Source organism: Histomonas meleagridis (genome assembly GCF_020186115.1).
Source record: "Histomonas meleagridis strain 2922-C6/04-10x chromosome Unknown contig_26, whole genome shotgun sequence".
Lineage (NCBI taxonomy): Eukaryota > Parabasalia > Tritrichomonadida > Dientamoebidae > Histomonas > Histomonas meleagridis.
Genome location: NW_027150837.1, coordinates 658,292 through 677,532, shown reverse-complemented (window position 1 = coordinate 677,532; position 19,241 = coordinate 658,292). Strand labels below are relative to the sequence as shown.

At 28.2% G+C, this 19,241-nt stretch overlaps 5 protein-coding genes across 5 annotated transcripts; 2 read left to right on the top strand and 3 right to left on the bottom strand.

Moving 5' to 3' along the window:
• Positions 1-3,923: 3,923 nt before the first annotated feature.
• GO595_004411 (uncharacterized protein) lies at positions 3,924-4,532 on the bottom strand (the record flags this gene model as incomplete). The annotated part of the gene is made up of 1 exon (XM_067917540.1): positions 3,924-4,532. The coding sequence occupies one exon, from the start codon at positions 4,530-4,532 to the stop codon at positions 3,924-3,926; it is 609 nt and encodes a 202-aa protein (XP_067775535.1).
• Positions 4,533-6,959: 2,427 nt separating this feature from the next.
• On the top strand, positions 6,960-9,137 carry GO595_004410 (leucine-rich repeat protein; the record flags this gene model as incomplete). The annotated part of the gene is made up of 1 exon (XM_067917539.1): positions 6,960-9,137. The coding sequence occupies one exon, from the start codon at positions 6,960-6,962 to the stop codon at positions 9,135-9,137; it is 2,178 nt and encodes a 725-aa protein (XP_067775534.1).
• A 2,270-nt stretch (positions 9,138-11,407) lies between these two features.
• Positions 11,408-11,839, top strand: GO595_004409 (intraflagellar transport protein 25-like; the record flags this gene model as incomplete). Its single annotated transcript, XM_067917538.1, has 1 exon — positions 11,408-11,839. The coding sequence occupies one exon, from the start codon at positions 11,408-11,410 to the stop codon at positions 11,837-11,839; it is 432 nt and encodes a 143-aa protein (XP_067775533.1).
• A 189-nt stretch (positions 11,840-12,028) lies between these two features.
• GO595_004408 (zinc finger protein, C2H2 type family protein) lies at positions 12,029-14,206 on the bottom strand (the record flags this gene model as incomplete). The annotated part of the gene is made up of 1 exon (XM_067917537.1): positions 12,029-14,206. One exon carries the CDS (start codon positions 14,204-14,206, stop codon positions 12,029-12,031), a length of 2,178 nt encoding a protein of 725 aa, XP_067775532.1.
• A 3,969-nt stretch (positions 14,207-18,175) lies between these two features.
• Positions 18,176-18,664, bottom strand: GO595_004407 (uncharacterized protein; the record flags this gene model as incomplete). The annotated part of the gene is made up of 1 exon (XM_067917536.1): positions 18,176-18,664. One exon carries the CDS (start codon positions 18,662-18,664, stop codon positions 18,176-18,178), a length of 489 nt encoding a protein of 162 aa, XP_067775531.1.
• Between the last annotated feature and the right edge of the window lie 577 nt (positions 18,665-19,241).

Below are 19,241 nucleotides of genomic sequence, written 5' to 3'. Positions count from 1 at the left end.
ACGAAATGATGACATTGAAGCACTTCAAGGGATTACATCGCAACAAGATTTTAATTATGATCAACTCATTGAATCATCAATGTATGAGCGATGTTCATATGTTAATGAAATATATGGCCCAAAGAGAAAGACATTAGTTAATTTTGCTGCTTATTTTGGGTCTATTAATTGTTTTAAATATTTATTAATGAATAATGCAAAAGTTTCTGACACAGGAAATTACGCTGTGGCAGGCGGAAACCATGAAATCATTCATTTGTGTGAACAAAATCATTCATCTTTCGATAATGCACTTATAGTTGCTATTGAGTTCCATCGAAACGATGTCTTTAAATATTTTTATGAGAATAAAACAAAATTTAGACCGAATACAAAGGATTTAATAGATGAATGTTTGCTTAATGATAACTATGAAATTTTAGGATTCCTTTTAGATGAAGGGTATATACTTGTGAATGATGTTTGTATTAACATAATGGCAAAAAAAGGTAATTTATTCATAATAAAATATTTAAAAATATTCCCAAAGGGAATTTTAGCTTCTACATATATGAATAATATGGAACTTGTTAATTATTTATTAAATGAAAATTCAGTTGATATTAATTCTGAAACTATTTTTTGTGTTTGTTTCAAGTTAATTTTTTAATAATTTTATGTTTTTTGCTTATTTTTGGTGTCTTACATAAATATTTGATACTGCTTTTTCAATAGCAGCTCAAAAAGGTTATGATAATATTATTGAGTTACTTCTTAATCATAAGAATTTTGATTATTCAGCGAAAAATGTTTGTTTCGTATGTTTCATATTAATTGAATTTTTTTCATGTTATTATTAATGATTTGGAATTTGTTTAGAAAACATTATACACCACTATTCTTTGCTTGCGCTTATAATAAAATAAAGGCTGTTCAGTTTCTAATTGATAAACATATTAATATTAATGAAATAAGTGATTTTTGTTTTCATATAACAAGGTTTATTGTTTTGTTTTTTGTGAAACTGTTATTGATGTGCCTTGTAAAAAAGGTTATTTTGATATTGTTAAATTACTTGTTCAACATGGCATTGACTTAAGTGCCAGAGATGAAATTTATTTTATGTAATTTATGTTTTAAGTTAAAATTTGAAATTTATTTTAATGATAAGATTCAGCATTATTCCATGCATATTATAATAACCATATAGAAATTGTGAAATACATTATCGAACATGGGGTTGATGTTAATTTTCAAGACGTTTTTTTCATTTTGTTTTGTGTTTCTTTTCATGATTTTTTGTTTGATAATATAATTTGGAAATCATTTGATTTGTTTTGTACATTACTTATGTTAGCATCATTAAATAATCAAATCGAACTTGTACAATTTTTACTTGAACAAAAAAAGATTGATGTTAATGCAAAAATTATTTATTTGTTTTGTTTGAAATTTATTTTAATAAAATGAAATTTCGAAATAATATTTGGAAATTGTTTAAAGTATTTTGGACATCATTAATGTGGGCATCTCAAAAAGGTCATCTTGAAGTAGTTAAATTACTTCTTCAACAAAAAGGAATAAACATTAATGCTGTACATATATATTTGTTTTATTTATTATATGTTTTGTGGGTTTAATATTTCGAAATAATATTTGGAAATCATTTAAATCATTTAATACATCACTTATATATGCTGTTTATAATAATGATATGGAAGTGGTCAAATTATTACTTAAACAAAAAGGTATTAATTATAACGCTGTTAATGTTTTATTATTTTGTTTAATGTTTGTTGAAATATTTCGATGTTTCATATAAATATTTGGAATTTATTAAAAGTGTTTAACTCAGCTTTGATGGTTGCATGTGCAAGAGGTTATGCTAATATTGTGAAATTACTTCTTAAATGTAAAAAAATTAATATTAATATTAAAAATATTTTTCCCTTTTATTTGAAATTTATTATAAAAATTTGAAATTTCAAATTTGGTTTTGGCGTTTATTAATTTTATTTCAAACAGCTTATCAAATCGCAAATAAAATAGGTTATAAAGAAATCGCCAAGATGGTTAAAAGAAAATAAAACCAATATGTCTCGTTAATTAAGTAAAAATGTAATTTGATTTCAGAAAAATTTTTTGGTACACAGTTTCATGAAGCCTGTAACAAACGATAGAAGTTTCTATATAACGATGATATTTTTCTGAGAAAAACGATTGTTTGATCATAGAATTTACTTATCGGTTGTCTCATGATACACAACAAAAAAACATGAAAACCGAAATTATTACAATTTATTAAACTTTCTTTGTATGTTATTCAAAACTATTTGTAAGTTTTTGTTTTTTCATTTTCCACAAACTTTTATCAAGTTTTAATAACTCTTCTCTCATTATTTTTTTCTGTTCTTCGTTATACGTCAATTGTTCTCTAAGAACTTTTGCTTCTTCATCCGCTTTCATTAATTCATTTTGGAGTTCATAATAATCTTCATAAAAACTTTCGATTTCATTTTGAATTTCATTTATTGCTTCATTTGATTCTTTAATTTCATTTCGAAGAACTGTTTCAGTGTTATTTACTTCTTTCATTCGCTGATTATAAGTTGTTAATGATTGTTTCGATTTGTTTCGATATGAATTAATATCGTTGTTAATTTTTTCGATTTCTTCATCAATTAAACTTTCGGAATTTTTCATGTCGTTAAAAATAATTTGTAATTTCTCATTATGTTCTGTTGTAAGTTTTGTTAATTCATTTTGAAGTTCTTGGATTTGGGTGGTATAAAGTGTTTCATTTTGCTTGAAATCACTTATAGAAATTTGAAGACGAGATCTGATCATGAGAAGATTCTCTTTTCTTTGGAAATTGATCTCATTTAATTCATTTTCAAGAGATTGTACTTGCGCTCGAAGGTCATTGCATTCCATATTGATCTCTCGAATTTGGGCATCCATTTCTGAATCTTTTTGCATTAATTTATTTTCATATTCTGTTTTTATTCTTTCTAATTCAAATTTTTTAGCATATACTTCTGCATCCTTTATGGCAGCAATTGTTTTGATTTGAGTTTGTGTCCATTTTTTTGATGCAATTTCTGATTTTTTTAATTCTTTTTCAAAACTATTCTCATCACTTTGATTTGATGAAATACTTAAGGAACTTTCAAATTCACTTTCAGAATATGATTGCGATTGGGAATCAAAAAAATAGGATCCCATAATTTATATTCAAAACGGAAAATGTAAAATCGAACAAAGTTAGTCAAAATAGGATATGAACTTGTCTAAGGACCCAATTCTAAGGAAAAGAATGACCACAATGGTGGAAGAAATTTATGATAAATGTGTTATCCCACCATCAAAAGCATCATCTCTTCAGCTTTCGGATCCTGAAAAAAAAGCAATTGATAGATGTACAATTAAATATCTTGAAACAGCAAAATATGTACAAGAAGTGTTCCACGAAGCAGTTAAAATGTTGACAAAATTTGTCTATGAAGACTCATCGAATTAAACAAATGTTTTCAAATCATTAAATATTAAATTTTCTCTTTAAATTTATTTATTTCAAACTTACATAGGAGGGGAAACCTAAAACATTGTGACGTATTAGTAATATTAATCATATGAACATTTATTTGATAGGAAATTTAGTGCAATGCCCTATGGTAACAAATTTTACACTAAAAGTCAACCCAATGCTTATTTGCTATTATCTTGGGGTAGTAGTTTAAAAATAATAATTATTAATAATAATTTTTATTTATTGATTAGGAATATTTTATATAGAAAAAAATAGAAAGAAGAGACACGTAGGCATAAATGATCATGTTTCTTTTTTCTTAATCGATTAACATGGGTTTTAGTGTTATTTTAGAACATAAAAAATTTGAATTGCTTAGTTGACTTTTTGTGTGTAATTTGATCGTATTGCAACATCAAAAACCGTTTTCAGTTTCCATTTCTTCTTCTTGACCCTCTGCCAAGAAGTCAGACAAAGCTTTATAAGCGTTTTCGACACCTGCTGACAATTCTCTTGTTTTTTCATCTAATTCATCTGAGCTTAACAATTCTTCGAACAAATTTGGCAAATCATCATCGATAAATGTATTTGAAATTTTATTTCTCGCGATTTCATCCATTTCCATTACATTTTCCATCATTTTTATTAATCCCTTTAACAACACATTCAGCTCTTCGCCCTTTAATGTCAGTAAAAATGGGGAAATAGCATTAATAATTCCAGCATGTAACAAATTTGATATTTCAGTATAACTAAATGCGTCGGCATCAAACCCTTTTAGCAATGCGATAGCAGCCGCATTTCTAATATCGAAATGTTCTTCATCACTTGTCATTGCAATTAGCTCATGTAAAATTCCGCCATCATGTAATTTAATAGCAAAGTCACTGTCCGTGATAATTGTTTCTACTGAAGAAATAAACTTATGTTTTACTTTATCGTTTTGATATTTTATTCCATCAACCAAATGCTCAAAGTTAAATGCAATCAGCATAAGTTCTTTTGCATACTTACAGTATAACATAAAAAGATTAAACGCTTGTTCCCTTACATCTGGTTGTCCGTCCAACAAAAAAAACGGTATCCTTTCGGTCACAAATTTTTCTGAGAAATAAGCGGTTTGGAGAGCAGTGAAGTAGTCGAAGAATCCGCAGTAAGCGAAGATCGATTCGACTAAATAGGCATTAACCTCGTTCACAAAGTAGGAAAAAATATAACCGAGAAATGAGACTTCATCTTCGTTGAGAAATTCGTGATATTTATAGGAAATTGAATTCAGAACCCTTATGATTGGTGAAAAAATGGGATTTTCGGGGTCTCTTAGAAGAACATTACTCCAGTATTGAAGAACTCTAAGAAGATTATGAACATAATCAGGTGGAAAATCACATTCAATACTGATGTTGTAAATTGGTGTTAAAAATGTAGGAGTAGCTGGATCATAAGGGACGGTAGTGTAGTGGCTAAGCTCAAAGTCAATGTTTTTGAGAACTTTATCAAGAATTTCATATGTAAATAATTGATAAATTTGATCTTTATTGCCACGAGTGTATTGAGTGCAAAATTCAGATAGAATAAAAAGGTGAGGGTAATCTTTGATTTCAATAAGGAGTTGTTGAATATGAGATAAAATTTTTAATGATATTAAATAATCTACAATCCTGATAATTATTGAATCATTTTTAACTTCCTTCAATAGCTCACTAAGTAGTGATATATTTTTCAATGAATCATTGTGTTGTATAAGGCATAAGCTATATTGATTTAAATAAGAATAAAATTCATTTAGAGTAAGTTTTTCAGTAATATATTCATCACTACTTAAAAAATTTATAAATCTTGTATTTTTAGTTGGGAGAACTGATTTTGTTTTAAAATTCGAAATCATTTGATGTGATCCAAGAATTTTGACAAACACAGCTTGTGAATTTTTATCGGTAGCAAATCAAAAAAATCAGCGCGTTGTTTCATGTAACACATATCAACAATTCATTATTTTTATCATGTACGTGCATTCGATTAAAAGACAAAATTTTTTCCAAAAAAAATACATATTAAATACGATTTTCTTTTTAATATTATAAAATTTCTTTCGTAATTTCTTGAAAAAAAGCTAACTCTAGGTATAATTTGTATCAATGCGTTGCATTTATTCCGAAAAAATTATTTTTTGATTTTAATACGAATACAAAATTTAGATCTCAGACTCTGATTGAGGATTTGATGTATGGGGGAATCCGATTCTGTATTGTGTTTGGAAAATATCAAGTTCTCTTCCATTCCAACTATCTTTCCATTCTTCATAATCATTTTCAAACTTTTCATCATTGAGTTCTTCAGTGTTTATTGATGCAAATTCATCGTCATGAACAATAGTGAATGTATCTCGTTCTTTATTTTTTGATCCTTTCATTGCTGATGAAGTGGAGAACGTTTATATTAAAGTGAATTTCCTTCGAAGAAAAGGATTTCAATTCTTTGGTTATATCAGTAAAATGAAAGACTTTCAGTCAAACACCGGTTTCAATAAATATATAAAAATACTAAATGTAGATTTTTATATTATTGAAACATAAATTCAATTATATTCAACAAATAATGAGAGAAGCATATTTTCATGAAAACAAGAAAATGTTTGATAACAAAATATCCAAAGATTTTTTTGTTGATGTTAAAAGTTACATTCATAAAAGATCAATTTTTGCAAAAATTTAACTGATCAGATTTTAAACTGTTTCTAATATAAATTTGTTTGCTTATTTATCAAATAGTTTTTAAAAAGTTACTTAAGTTTGATGCTTCAGTCACATTTCGTATCCGAATCCTTTTTACCTCAAAAAGACAGATAGAACTTTTTAAATTTATTCAATCCAGTTTGATCGTTTGTTGTTCATTTATCACTGTTAACGGTAAAAGTTGAAGTGCATTTAATCGTTAACTGCCAAGTTATTCCAACGCTAAAATAATCTCTCTCAATTGGCAGCATTCAATATTCAATGCATCATACTTTTTGACATTTTTTCTGGATTAGCCGCTGAATTTCATACACAAAAAGTTCATTCTATAAAAATATTGTATTCAAATTTGGACGCCGTCATAAACATTTTTCATTATGAGTAACATAGGAAATTTCCACCAATTTGTTCTAAAGAAAATATATTTCTTTTTTATTTTGTTAATTTTTACATGTTCAGCACAAGAAATTTATAATGAGGAAACAAAAACACTCACAATTACAAGTGCCACCCAATTCATATCAGATTATTTACCATACAGAGGTCAAGCACAGAATGTCGTTATTTTAATTTCTGCTCGAATATCAGATAAAGTCTTTTCGGGTTGGACATCAATCACGACTCTTGAAATTGGTAATTCAGTTACAGCAATTGGCAATTTCACGTTTTCTGGGTGCACAAGTTTAAACGCAGTAAGCATTGGACAATCCGTCAATATGATCAATGGAAATGCATTTGAAAAATGTTCATCATTAACAACTATAACAATTCCAAAGTCAGTTGGTACAATTGGAATGTATTCATTTGATGGTTGTAGTCAACTTAATGAGATAATATTTAACGAAGGATTGAAGACAATAGAAACATATGCATTCCAAAATAGTGTAATAATTCAGATTATAATTCCATCAACAGTTACATCATTAGATGCGACTGCATTTTATAATTGTAATCAACTTCAATCTATTACAGTTACTGAAGGAAACCAAAATTTTGCGAATTATAAAAACGATGGAATTTTATATGATAAAGCAATAAAAAACATCATTATTTATCCAAAAGGAAATTTGATTACATCAATTGTAATTCCTGAAACAATAATATCGATTGGAAGCTATGTATTTTCGTCATGTAATAATATCAATACATTAACACTTTCAAGCATTAAATCAATTGGTTCATTTGCATTTTATTCATGTACAGGTATACAAACAGTAACATTTAGTAATTCATTAGAGACACTTAGTGAATCATCATTCCAATTATGTACTTCGTTAACATCAGTTACAATTCCAGCAACAGTTAAAGAAATTGGTAAAAGTGCGTTTTATCAATGTGGAACAATTTCTTCTTTAACAATTAATAATGGTGTTGGTAATATTAATGCATTTGCATTTCATTCATGTGTTAAATTAACATCAGTAACAATTCCATCATCAATTAACACAATTAATGAAGGCGCATTTTATGGATGTAAACAAATTTCACAATTAATTATCGAAAAAGGTGTTGTAACAATTGGTAAAGAAGCATTTTGTCAATGTACATCATTAAAGTCAATATCAATTCCAACTGTTACAATTAATAATAATGCGTTTGCTTCTTGTTCTAATTTAGAAACAATTATACTTGAAGAAGGAGTAAAACATATTCAAGATCTCGTATTCCAATTATGTGTCAAATTAAAATCTGTTACAATACCAACAACAGTTTCATTAATATCAACAAATCCATTTTTCGAATGTTCATCACTTGAATCAATTAAAGTAACCAAAGGAAACACTGCTTATTCCAATTATAATGATGATGGCGTATTATATAATAATGTATTCACAACTCTTTTAGTATTTCCTATTAATTCTCCTCATAAAACTTATGTAATACCAAACTCAGTAACAAACATTGAAAGTTATTCATTCCAATCAAGTAAAATAGAATCGATTTCAATTGGTGAAAATGTGATAACAATTAAAAGTTACGCATTTTATTCATGCAAATCATTGAAATGTATTTATTATTATGGTAAAACAAAGCCAACAATGGAAGAGAATGTATTCCAAAGTGTTCCAGCAACAAAAGTTATGGTGTTAGATAGATATGAAGGTGATACCACATTTGGTAATAAGCAAATAAGTAAAACAGCAATAGATGGATGTAATACTATGTCAACATTTCCATTTACGTCATCATGTACATATTCGCCAACAAGTTCATTCACTGGTACAAATACATATTCACAAACGAATACATTCACTAAATCAAATTCGTTTACAATGTCAAACACATTTTATAATTCTAAAACATATACAAAATCAAATACATATTTTGTTACATTCACTAAGTCCAATACATATAAAATCGAAACTTCAAATGACATTGAACAAATTTCTCAAACAACACTTACATATACATTAATTCGAAGCCAAACAATTTCGGTGCATACAATGACTTTCATAAATTCATTTACAATTTCCATGATCAATTCATCATATACGCACATTAAAACAATGTTTATATATTACGAATACACTGTATTTGATTACACTTTCTTATACAGTTATTATTCCAATTTCTTCACAATCAACATTCAAAATCAAGAGAATAAAGAAGGGAATAACCTCTTCATAATCATTGCAGTTTGCGCTTCCGTTGCTGTTGTTATGGTCATTGTAATTGTCGCTGTGATATTAATCAGAAATCGTAACAAAAACGCAATACTCGTTGAAGAGAAAATAGAAAGTTTGGAAGATAATGGCGTGGAGACAATTCGCGACTTCTCACTGACCGGGCCGCAGTTTTCGAACGTCAAAGAGGACCCATTCGCAGACGACTTTAACGAGGATGAAAGTTTACGACTCCTCGATGAAAGTAATAAATCAGAAGATGATTCGTAAAAGTGTTTATGATGAATGAAATACTTTTGAATAAAAATCTTATATAATAACCTTAAAGACTTATTTTAATGAGTTTCAAGTTCTTGGATATTTTGGCTATTAAATTATTCAAAATTCAAGAGACGTCTTCAATTTTTCATAAGGGAGTCGATATTTGAGACATTCTGTTGTTGTTGTCGATATTTGAAACCTCCAACAAATATCGTGAAATTTTATTCAGGAAATTAGAGCATTTATGTTTAAAACAGAAAAGTATAAAATGGCATCAATTAATGGTAAGCCACTGAATTCAATCGCATCTAATCTCAGAATTCTTCAACATTCAAAAACAAAAATGTATTTTTTTTCTAATATATTTAATTTCTTTCATTTCTATATTTGCATTTTTTATTCAGCAATTATCGAATTATTTATCATTAATATTATTATGTTTTCGATAAAATAAAATATTTTTTCACAAATTATCTCATAAATAATCACATTCACCGCCAAGATAAACAATTCCTCGCATTTATATTTATAATATTTTTCAATAATTCATTTGAAGTATTCAATGATACAACGAAAACTTCTACAATTACAAACATAAATTAAATTACAAATCAAACTATGGATTTTACAGAACATATTGTAATTTCAAATGTTGAAAAAAATTAATTCATATGCATTCACATTATGGCCACTGTTATCTACATTACAAATTGGAGATTTTGTTAATAAAATCATGCGTTATGCATTTTCAGAATGTTATAAATTAGAGAATATTGAGTTTGGGAAAGATTTAGAAATAATTGAAGAATATGCATTTTACTATTGCATTTCATTAAAGAATCTCACGATTCCAAGTTCAGTTAAATCTCTTGGCAAAGGCGCATTTTACGGTTGTTATGATCTTCAAACAGTAATACTTGATGAGGGTTTGACATCAATTGGTTCTGTAATATTTGCAGAATGTTGCAATTTAACATTTGCTCATATTCCAAGTTCTGTATCAAAATTCACAGAAAGGACTCGATGAAATCAGAATAGAGAATGAAAAATATTCGCGAGAGCATCCAGAAATAAATCAAGCTATTCACAAATTTGTATGTTCTATTTTAAATGAAAAACTTGATTGACGTCAATGAATTTACAGTGGTGTTCTTTACAAATTCAAATAATTTTAATTTCACAAAATAAGTCTGTCTTTGATAAATACAAATTTTTTAATTAAAAAGACGAATTCTTCATTGATATTTCAGATGATGCCTCAGTTCAAGATCCTCTTGATAATACAGAAAATATAACATCGAATTCAGAAGATATTTCAAATAGTTTGATTCAAATTACGTTAAAAAACATAATCAATTCGGATTTAAATTCTTCAAGAAGCACCAAAGCAAGCCAATCCACATTTAGCGCGAGTTCGGAAAAAAATTGAAATGTTCCAGATTTTCATTCATATCAACCTCAAAAAGCCCAAGTATCTTTATTCCACTTAATTCTATTAAGCCATCCATAAATTCTATCATCAAGGTTTTGCTTGATGATATTGATGATTTTTTATCAGATAACAGACGTCCAAACATGAATTCCATCAATGAACTTTGCAATCTCATTTCCAATTAAAAAAACGTTATACGTTACATTCGTCGGAACTTTGTTCTCAAAGAACATCAATCGCTGTTCCAAAATCATCACATCTATACAACATTCAAACATGCGAACAGTTTCTTAAACTCCTTGATAAATATTGCCGGGATAAAGCTGTACCAAACGTTGATCTTGATAAATTTTTTCTCAATTTTCTTCAGCCATTTCCTCATCTCACTAAAGTCGAGAAAGAAATTTCACTTCTTTCCAAGGTCTAAAGACAATATGTCCAAGTCCACATTCCACGCAATGATTGAGTATGCATAATCACATCAATGAAGCATCTTTCAGGCCGAGTAATTCATTGATTTCTTGAAGAAATGACATGCCCTGATGCCGAAGTCATTATCAAAGCCATCTGTGAATCATCACCGAAAATGTATACAAGAGTGCACATTATATTCGAAAGGTCTTGGCAATTATATTTGTTCCTCGAAAGGTCTTGGCAATTATATTTGTTCCCCGAAAGGTCCTTTTTCTTCTGTTCACAAGTTAAAGTTACCAAAAGTATTCGATTTGACTCCACGTGTTTTTGGTCCGCCTTATTTCCCTTCTGAGTAAAAGACTTTTCTTGTCTATCGTTATTATCGTCTTAGTATACCCCAAAAAAAACGTTTTTTGAATAACACAGTCATCAAATGGTAACACCAATTCCTCTTGAAGTATTCTACTCAACATCACTGGACATTGATCACCCCGATACAAATGTTATTGATAACGATGAAACAACATTTTGGACAACAACAGGTCTATATCCCCAAGAAATTGCATTTAAGTTTACAAAACCAGCTCAAATAACTCGAATAACAACAGTTACAGGCAAAGTAAAAAGCTTTGTTGTTTATGCTGCGACAAATAAAGATTTAACTGAATGGGCAAAAATCGATTCAACCAATCTCCCTGCAAATCCCATTAAGCAACCAGAAACGCACCAACTTAACTACCAACGTACAGCCTATGGAGTAAAGGTTGTTATCACAAAGGGTTGGGATCAATTCTCAGCACTTTATATGGTACGAGTTGAAGGCCCAATTGTTCAAGAAGAAGAAGAAGAAAAAGAAAATAAATAAAAATCATTGTAATCATTTTTAATATCTCTAAGCGCTTGGAGCAAAGGCAAAACTTTTATATGATATCGTTTAAATTAATTAATTGAAATTAGACAATTGATTTCATATTTCAACTAGTTCGAAGCAGCAAAACAAAAACATATAATGATACAAAACAAATTTTATTATAAACAAACAAAAATAAACGTTTTATATTTCATTATCTTCTTCATCTGATATTTCGATTTCTTTGCTATCTGTTGCAAATGAAATAATTGTTGACACTTTAACATTTTCTTCTTCTTCATCACTTTCCGTTGCGAACTCATCGAATTTCATTGCGTTTTCATTTTCGTTCAATTCGAGGGGAACAATTTTATTTTCGTTTTCGTTTTCATTTTCATTATTCACAATTTCTTCGATTTTTAGACTTTTCTCTTGTTGCTTCTTCTTGTTCCGCACATACAAAAACGGATCATCGGAGAACGCAATTGATTCCGAAGAGTTAATTTCGCTACTGAACATATCAACGATTTCGACTTCATCATCGAATGGTTTTGCGTTCTTAAATCTTTGGTTAAATGGAATTCGCTTTGATGAAATTTCATTAATTTCGTTTTTGTTATTATTTATATTCGAATTCGTTTGAGTTGAAGTTAATGTTTCAGTAATTTGTGGAAAATGAATTTGTTTCTCTTTAAATAATTCGTTTCGAATGTTATTTTCGTTGGGAACTTTTGTTGATATATATTTTCGGAGTTTTTCGTTTGCGATGTTATATTCTTCTGTGTTTTGTTGAAGTTTCTTCTTAACATACGTTGAAGAAATAGGAACAGAACGTTGTTTCTTTAATTTCGCGTATTTCTCATTTACGTTATTTACAATTTCGTCTTTAAGTTCCAATTCTTTATCATGGAAATTGTCTAATTCGATTTGATGATCATATAATTTATATGCACTTTGTACGACAGTGTCAATTTCATTCATGTTGTCGTTCGTTACATTTTCATTTTTAATGCTTTCATTCGGCATTTGTTTCGTTGGTTTGTTGGCTTCTTCAGATGAATCGGAGTCATCGAGAAGAGTCAATATTTGGTTATGGCGCATTTCATTCTTCAGCGCTTCCGAAACTATAATATCCGAATCTTTGTTATTATTAATAATTTTATCTGTTTTATTTACATTATTATTATTGTTGATTTTATCATTAGCTTTATCTACATTATTATTAATATTGATTTTATCTGTTTTATTTACATTATTATCTGTTTCATTTAAGTTATTATCGAATTTGTTTATATTATATTTAGGTGCATTTATGTTTATGTTTTCGTTCGTCTGAAGTTTAATTGGTTCTTCGCTCGAATCATTTTTATTTAGTTTCAAAAACGGCGGCGGCGGAATTTCTTCGAAACGAACTCTTTGTCTTTTATTTATATTTTTTTCATTTTTATTCATATTTTCGATTTCATTTTCGTTTATTATATTTTGATTCATTTCGACATTTTCATTTGATAATTTTTGTTGATTTTCTAATTCCATTTGTTTCGCATGTTTACTACATGACTCTTGTAACGCATAAACAGCATCATCAAGTTGATTTCTAATTTCTCTTCGAAAGTTTTGTTGCTTTTCGTCTTGAATTTTCGTTTGTTCGAAAAGTTGTTCTTGTTTTTTAAGTAACTCGTTCATTAATTGTTGCGTTTCATTCGAATGTGATACTATATGTGAAACATGTTTCGATTTGTTTTCATCTGTCGCATATTTCAACAGTTCCCGATTCGTTCGAGCGATTTCTTTACGTAATAATTCGATTTGATCAGTTATGTCGTCCATAAATTGTAATTCGCCACTTCGTAATGAGCGCCACGCAGGAACTAATGCGCTATGACGTCGTTGAACATGGCTATCAAGATATGTTATGTTCTTAAAGCGACGCCCGCAGATTACACACTTTTCAGTTGATTCGATGAAACGTTCTTTTTTCAAATTTGCTTCTTTGGAGCGTTTAATGGCCTCCATAAGGGAATGGATCTTGGTCTTGGCTGCTTGGATTGTCTTTTTATAAGACGATATGTCGCTTTGAAGTTGATCTTGACAATCTAATAGATATTGAATACCAATTTGTAAAAGATGAAAAAGTTTGGATGTAAGTGGATTGGGCATAAGTTGTGCTTCGGTTTGTGTGAATTTGGCTTTGACAAAGGTTTGAATTACAGAGGTGAGCGTATCAATATCATTGGATTCTGATATGAGTTCTGGGTCACAGGATGCAATTAATGACCAATCAACACCATCAACTGGTGGTAGTGTGTTATTGGGTATTGGTGGAATAGGACGAAGTGGTGGTTCTGAAGCTCGAAAATCTGTTGGATCTTCTGATAACATTGGAATATGATGACTGCTTTGCGCTTGAAATGTAGGATTTGCAGGGAATCCATGTGGTGGAAGAAAAGGAGAAAAACTTCCTTGCATTTGATACATTCCTTTTCTTCAACTAAAAATTTTAAACGTTCAATTAAAATTTTATTGATCTTCGGGCAAAATAGTAAATTAAACACAAATTCCAACCTATCTTCATAGTGAAAAAGCAATGGTTTTTTAAAGCAAATCTGGTTTTACAAACTAGTTTCAGGATCAGTATATAATTTTAAAAAAAAAATATTTTTTTGCTGATGGAACTGTCACTTTTTTGCTTTATTCAAAAAGTGATATATCAGCTGAACACAGAAAAGAGGGTAAAAATTGTTGTAATTGGCAATGGTGGTGTTGGGAAAACAAGCCTCTTGTTTGTCCTCAATGGCAAACCATTTCCTATTAAATATATTCCAACTATTTATGAATCATCGAAAATAATTTATGAAGATTTCTTTTTTTATCCTTGGGATACAGCAGGGCAAGATGAGTACGATCGCTTGCGACCACTTTCATATAGTGCAGCTAATATTATCCTACTTTGCTTTGAACTTGATTTAAAGGAGTCTTTTATTGATTTATCCAAAAAATGGATTCCAGAAATTAAAAGGTACGCCAAAGATGCTATTATTATTTTAATAGGAACTAAATCTGATTTATATATACCCGAGAATCCTAATCATGTTTCAGAGAATGAAGCTTTCATGTTTACAAATCAACAAAAAATTTATTCTTTCATTCAGTGTTCTGCAAAAACAGGTGAAGGAATTAACAAAATATTACCGACAATCAAGCAAATCGTAACTTCAAGGAAATATAAAATTGATCGTTTTTTAAAACGTTCTTCATTCAAAAAGTCGATGATAATTCAATTGTTTATTTTAGTACTTTTTGTCTTCATATTTTATTTGTTCCGCAAAGAAAAATGATCGCTGAGAAATTTAATGCCTGGTAATCATCTTCTTAGCAGGTGATCTCCTCTAAATTGGAAGATCTTGAGAGCGGATAATACTGAATGAGTAAACTGAAGCCAAGAAGTCTTTTTTGTACTTTAATCGAATATTTTTCCAATTTTTTCCATTCTCATGGAGATAATAATGTACTGCTATAGATAGAAGCAGTACTTAAGGTAAATTTATTTAAAAATTGAAATATCTTTCTTTTTTTGAAAAAATAATGAATTTTCATTATAACAACTCTAAATTTCCTATTTTTAATAAAAAAAGGCATTTTTTTTTAAACTTTTCGATCGAATTTTATTTAAATTAATTATACTGATAAACTTAATTTAATGAAATTAGATATTTTTTATCACTTTATTTATTAAAAAATACCCATTTAGTAATACTTAAGATAATTTTGCAGGAATCTTGGAATGAAATGAAAACATGAAGAAATTTTAAACAAATTATAAAGTTTATTTAATAATATGATTTTAATTTTTTAAAAAAAATATATATATTAAATTATAAGTTTTATTAAGGATTCATAATCCGTTGAAATAAACATTTTCTTCAATAGGTCTTTGAGCAGAAAACATAAACTGACTTCCAAAGAACGGAATATTAAGCAAATCATTTGGAGTTCTAAAAAACAAAAATAAAATCCTTCGTTATCCTTTGCATCAATTATTATTCCTTCTATATTTTTTAGCATGTTTTCGGTTTCGAAATCATGATTTAAACAAGCAATATGAAGAGGAACCCAACCACAATTAGTTGCAGCATTAACATTAATTTCTTTTCGTTCTAACAGCATTTTAATAACGTCATGATTTTGATATTTCACAGCATTATGTAAAGGTGTCCAATGAAAAAACAAAAAATTCCAGCTTTATCTTTTAGATTTATATCAATACCATCAACAGAGAGAAGTAGTTTTACCACATCGATATTTCCTGATTTACAAGCCAAATGTAAAGCAGTCCAATTTCCATCATTCATTTCATTAATATTTAAATTAGGATTTGAAATAAACATTTTAACTATTTCACAATTTCCAATTTTAGCTGCTAAATGAAGCGATGTCCAAAAAGAAATGATTAAATTCCAGATTTATTTTTAGAGTTTATATCAATTTTTTCTTGAGACAATAAAAACGAAATAATATCAACGTTTTGATATTGTGTAGCATAATGTAAAGGTGTCCAAAATATAAAAAAAGAAAATCCCATCAATGTCATGTGAGTTTATTTCATTAATACCTTTAGAGATTAAATATTCCATAATTTCAACATTATTATTCTTTGCAGATGTATGCAAAAAAGTTTCGTCCGAAAGAGTTTTAGCATTTTTATCAATTGCTTCACTAGATAAAAGAAATTTAACAGTTTCAAATTGATTTTCTTTTATAGCTATATGAAGTGGTGCAGCACCGTAATCAGTTCTTGAATTTACAGTCACATTACCATTATTTAACATAAGTTTAATAATTTTTATGTTTCCATTTTCAGCAGCATAATGAATTGCCATAAAAAATTAATATAAAAAATTCCTTTTTTATCACTTTCTCGAAGATTTATCATTTCGTTTTTTAATAAAAGTTTAACTATTTCTTTATACCCATTTTTTGTAGCTATATGTAAAGCAGTTTGTTGATATGTATCATTCGTTTTAATGTTAATAATAATATTTTTTAAATTAATTAATATTTTCATTGCATCAATAGAATTATATAAAGCAGAAATATGAATAGGCGCCTTACCACTTGAATCATATTGATTAACATTTATACCCAAATTAACATATTTTAATATCATTTCAACATTATTTGATACAACACAATGATGAAAAATAGGAAAAGATTCATCATTATCATTATTATCATTTATTATATTATTTTTAATAAGATCATTCCGATGAAATCTTACAGCTATTTTTAATGTATTTGAAAAATCACATTTTTTATTTTTACAGATATTTATAATTTCTATATTACCACCAGCAATAGCGAATTGTGCTAAAGTTCTTTTATTTTCATCAACGCAATCTAAATTAGCATTATTTTCAAGTAAAAATTTAAAACAATTTATGGATCCATAAAATGCAGAAAATTGAAGAATTGTTGGCCTCGAACGTAAAAAATGAGATCCGTTTTGTATTGTTGGCGTGATTCGAAGGTTTGGATCAATATTAATAGTATTAAATAATTGCTTAAATTCATCAACATTATCATCTATAATATATTGTTCGAATAATTCGGAATTTAAATTAATTGTGTTAATAGTTTCAAATGTTTTTAATGTTTTTTCATTTGTTATATATTTATTGATAATATCTTTAAATAAGGAATATGTTACTTGATCTTTAATATCAGTTTTGGAAATTGCTTTAAATGCTTCTTCTTCATTAAATATGCAATGTTTTAAACATTGATATAAAAAATATTTTTGTTCAATATTTAGAAAAGTTGAATTTGATAATGTCTTTCATAATATTTCTTTCGAGTTTGGAATTAATTTACACATATTAATGTATAAAGGTATTGATTTTGGACGATATTCTGCAGCAAATAAAATGTTTTGAATTAAAGTTTTTGGATTGATGTTTTGGAATAATGAATTTTTAGTTTGTTCAAAAATATCGCTTGTTAAGTTGAATAATGTATTTTGTAGTGCTATTGTCTTTTCTCTTTCAGTTGTTAACTCAGAAGAGTTTGTTTTAAGTTCGGGTATTGTTTCCATTTGTTTGTGATTTAAACGTATTTTCTTTACATAAAACCAATTCCATTAAAAATATGTAAAGACAATATTTTATTGGCTTCTTGAATTCATTGGCATCTGTTTTTAGAATAGCTGACTGATAAAAATGATTTTCTTTTGATTTTGTTTATCATCTTCAATAAGAAGCAAATATTAATTATTGCAAAAAATTAAAATCACAAGGAAGAAAAAACGCTCGTTGTTTAACAGTTCTTTTATGAAATATAATAATTTTATTGAAATTATACAAGATAATCAAAATGTATTTTGTCAATAGGAATCCATTCTTGAGTTCCCTCTGGACGAACAAGTGAATCCTCTGCGATTAAAACACGAAGTCGTGGTGCAAGTTTTTCATATGTATTTCCAGATGTTTCAACACCATTTTCTTTCAAATCCCATTTCATCTCTTGAAGTTGCCCAACTCTTCCTGCGCGAATTCCAGTCATTACCCAGTCTGTTTCAACAATTTCAATTTCACCTCTCACAAATAATTCCGAAACCCATTTTGCCATCTCATCAATAGGTTCATCGCTTTTGTCAATTCTCTTCATTGTGTCAACCACTTTTTCACCAGGAATCATTTTATCAAAAATAAAACCATAAAGTTCGAAAAAGCCATATTGTTCCAATTCAGGGTGGAAAGGAGGTTCAACAACGTCTTCCTCTTCGCGACCTCCTGGGAATAAAAAAGGCATCATCTGCTTGATGCGATTTGGTTCTTCGGCCATTTGCAAAGTGGTCATATCATTGTTGAACGTTAAATTTCAATCAATTGATTTTTATTTACAACACACAAATTTAAATTTAAAAATATCGGTCTTGCTTTGAATAATGTATCTCCAAAAAATTAACTTATAATTTTTTTTGTTATTAAATAAATATTGTTTTTGTCGCGAACCATTTTCACATCGATTTTAATTTGCTCAAATGATGCAAATGCTCTAATTCTACTCCAATAAAGCCATTTTTTGCAAAATATTTTTTTGAGAGCAAAATGATCGTACATACTTAATGGGGCACCCTAAATCCTTAAATGAATTTTGTCAGAAGAAAACTTATTTCCTAATATATAACAATTTAACTTTCCATTAAAAGTAACTGATTTGCAAATTTTTTACATGAAATTCCACAATGATTTTGGTAATGTAAAAAGATATTCAAGAGTAAACCTCTAAATCAAAAAATGATGTTGAAATTAACTTATAAAAGTACATTTTATTTGCTTAATCCTCAAAGGTTTAAGTTGTCTTAAATAGTTCCTTATGTGTCTTCATCATCTTTCTAAACTTCTGTAGGTAATCATTT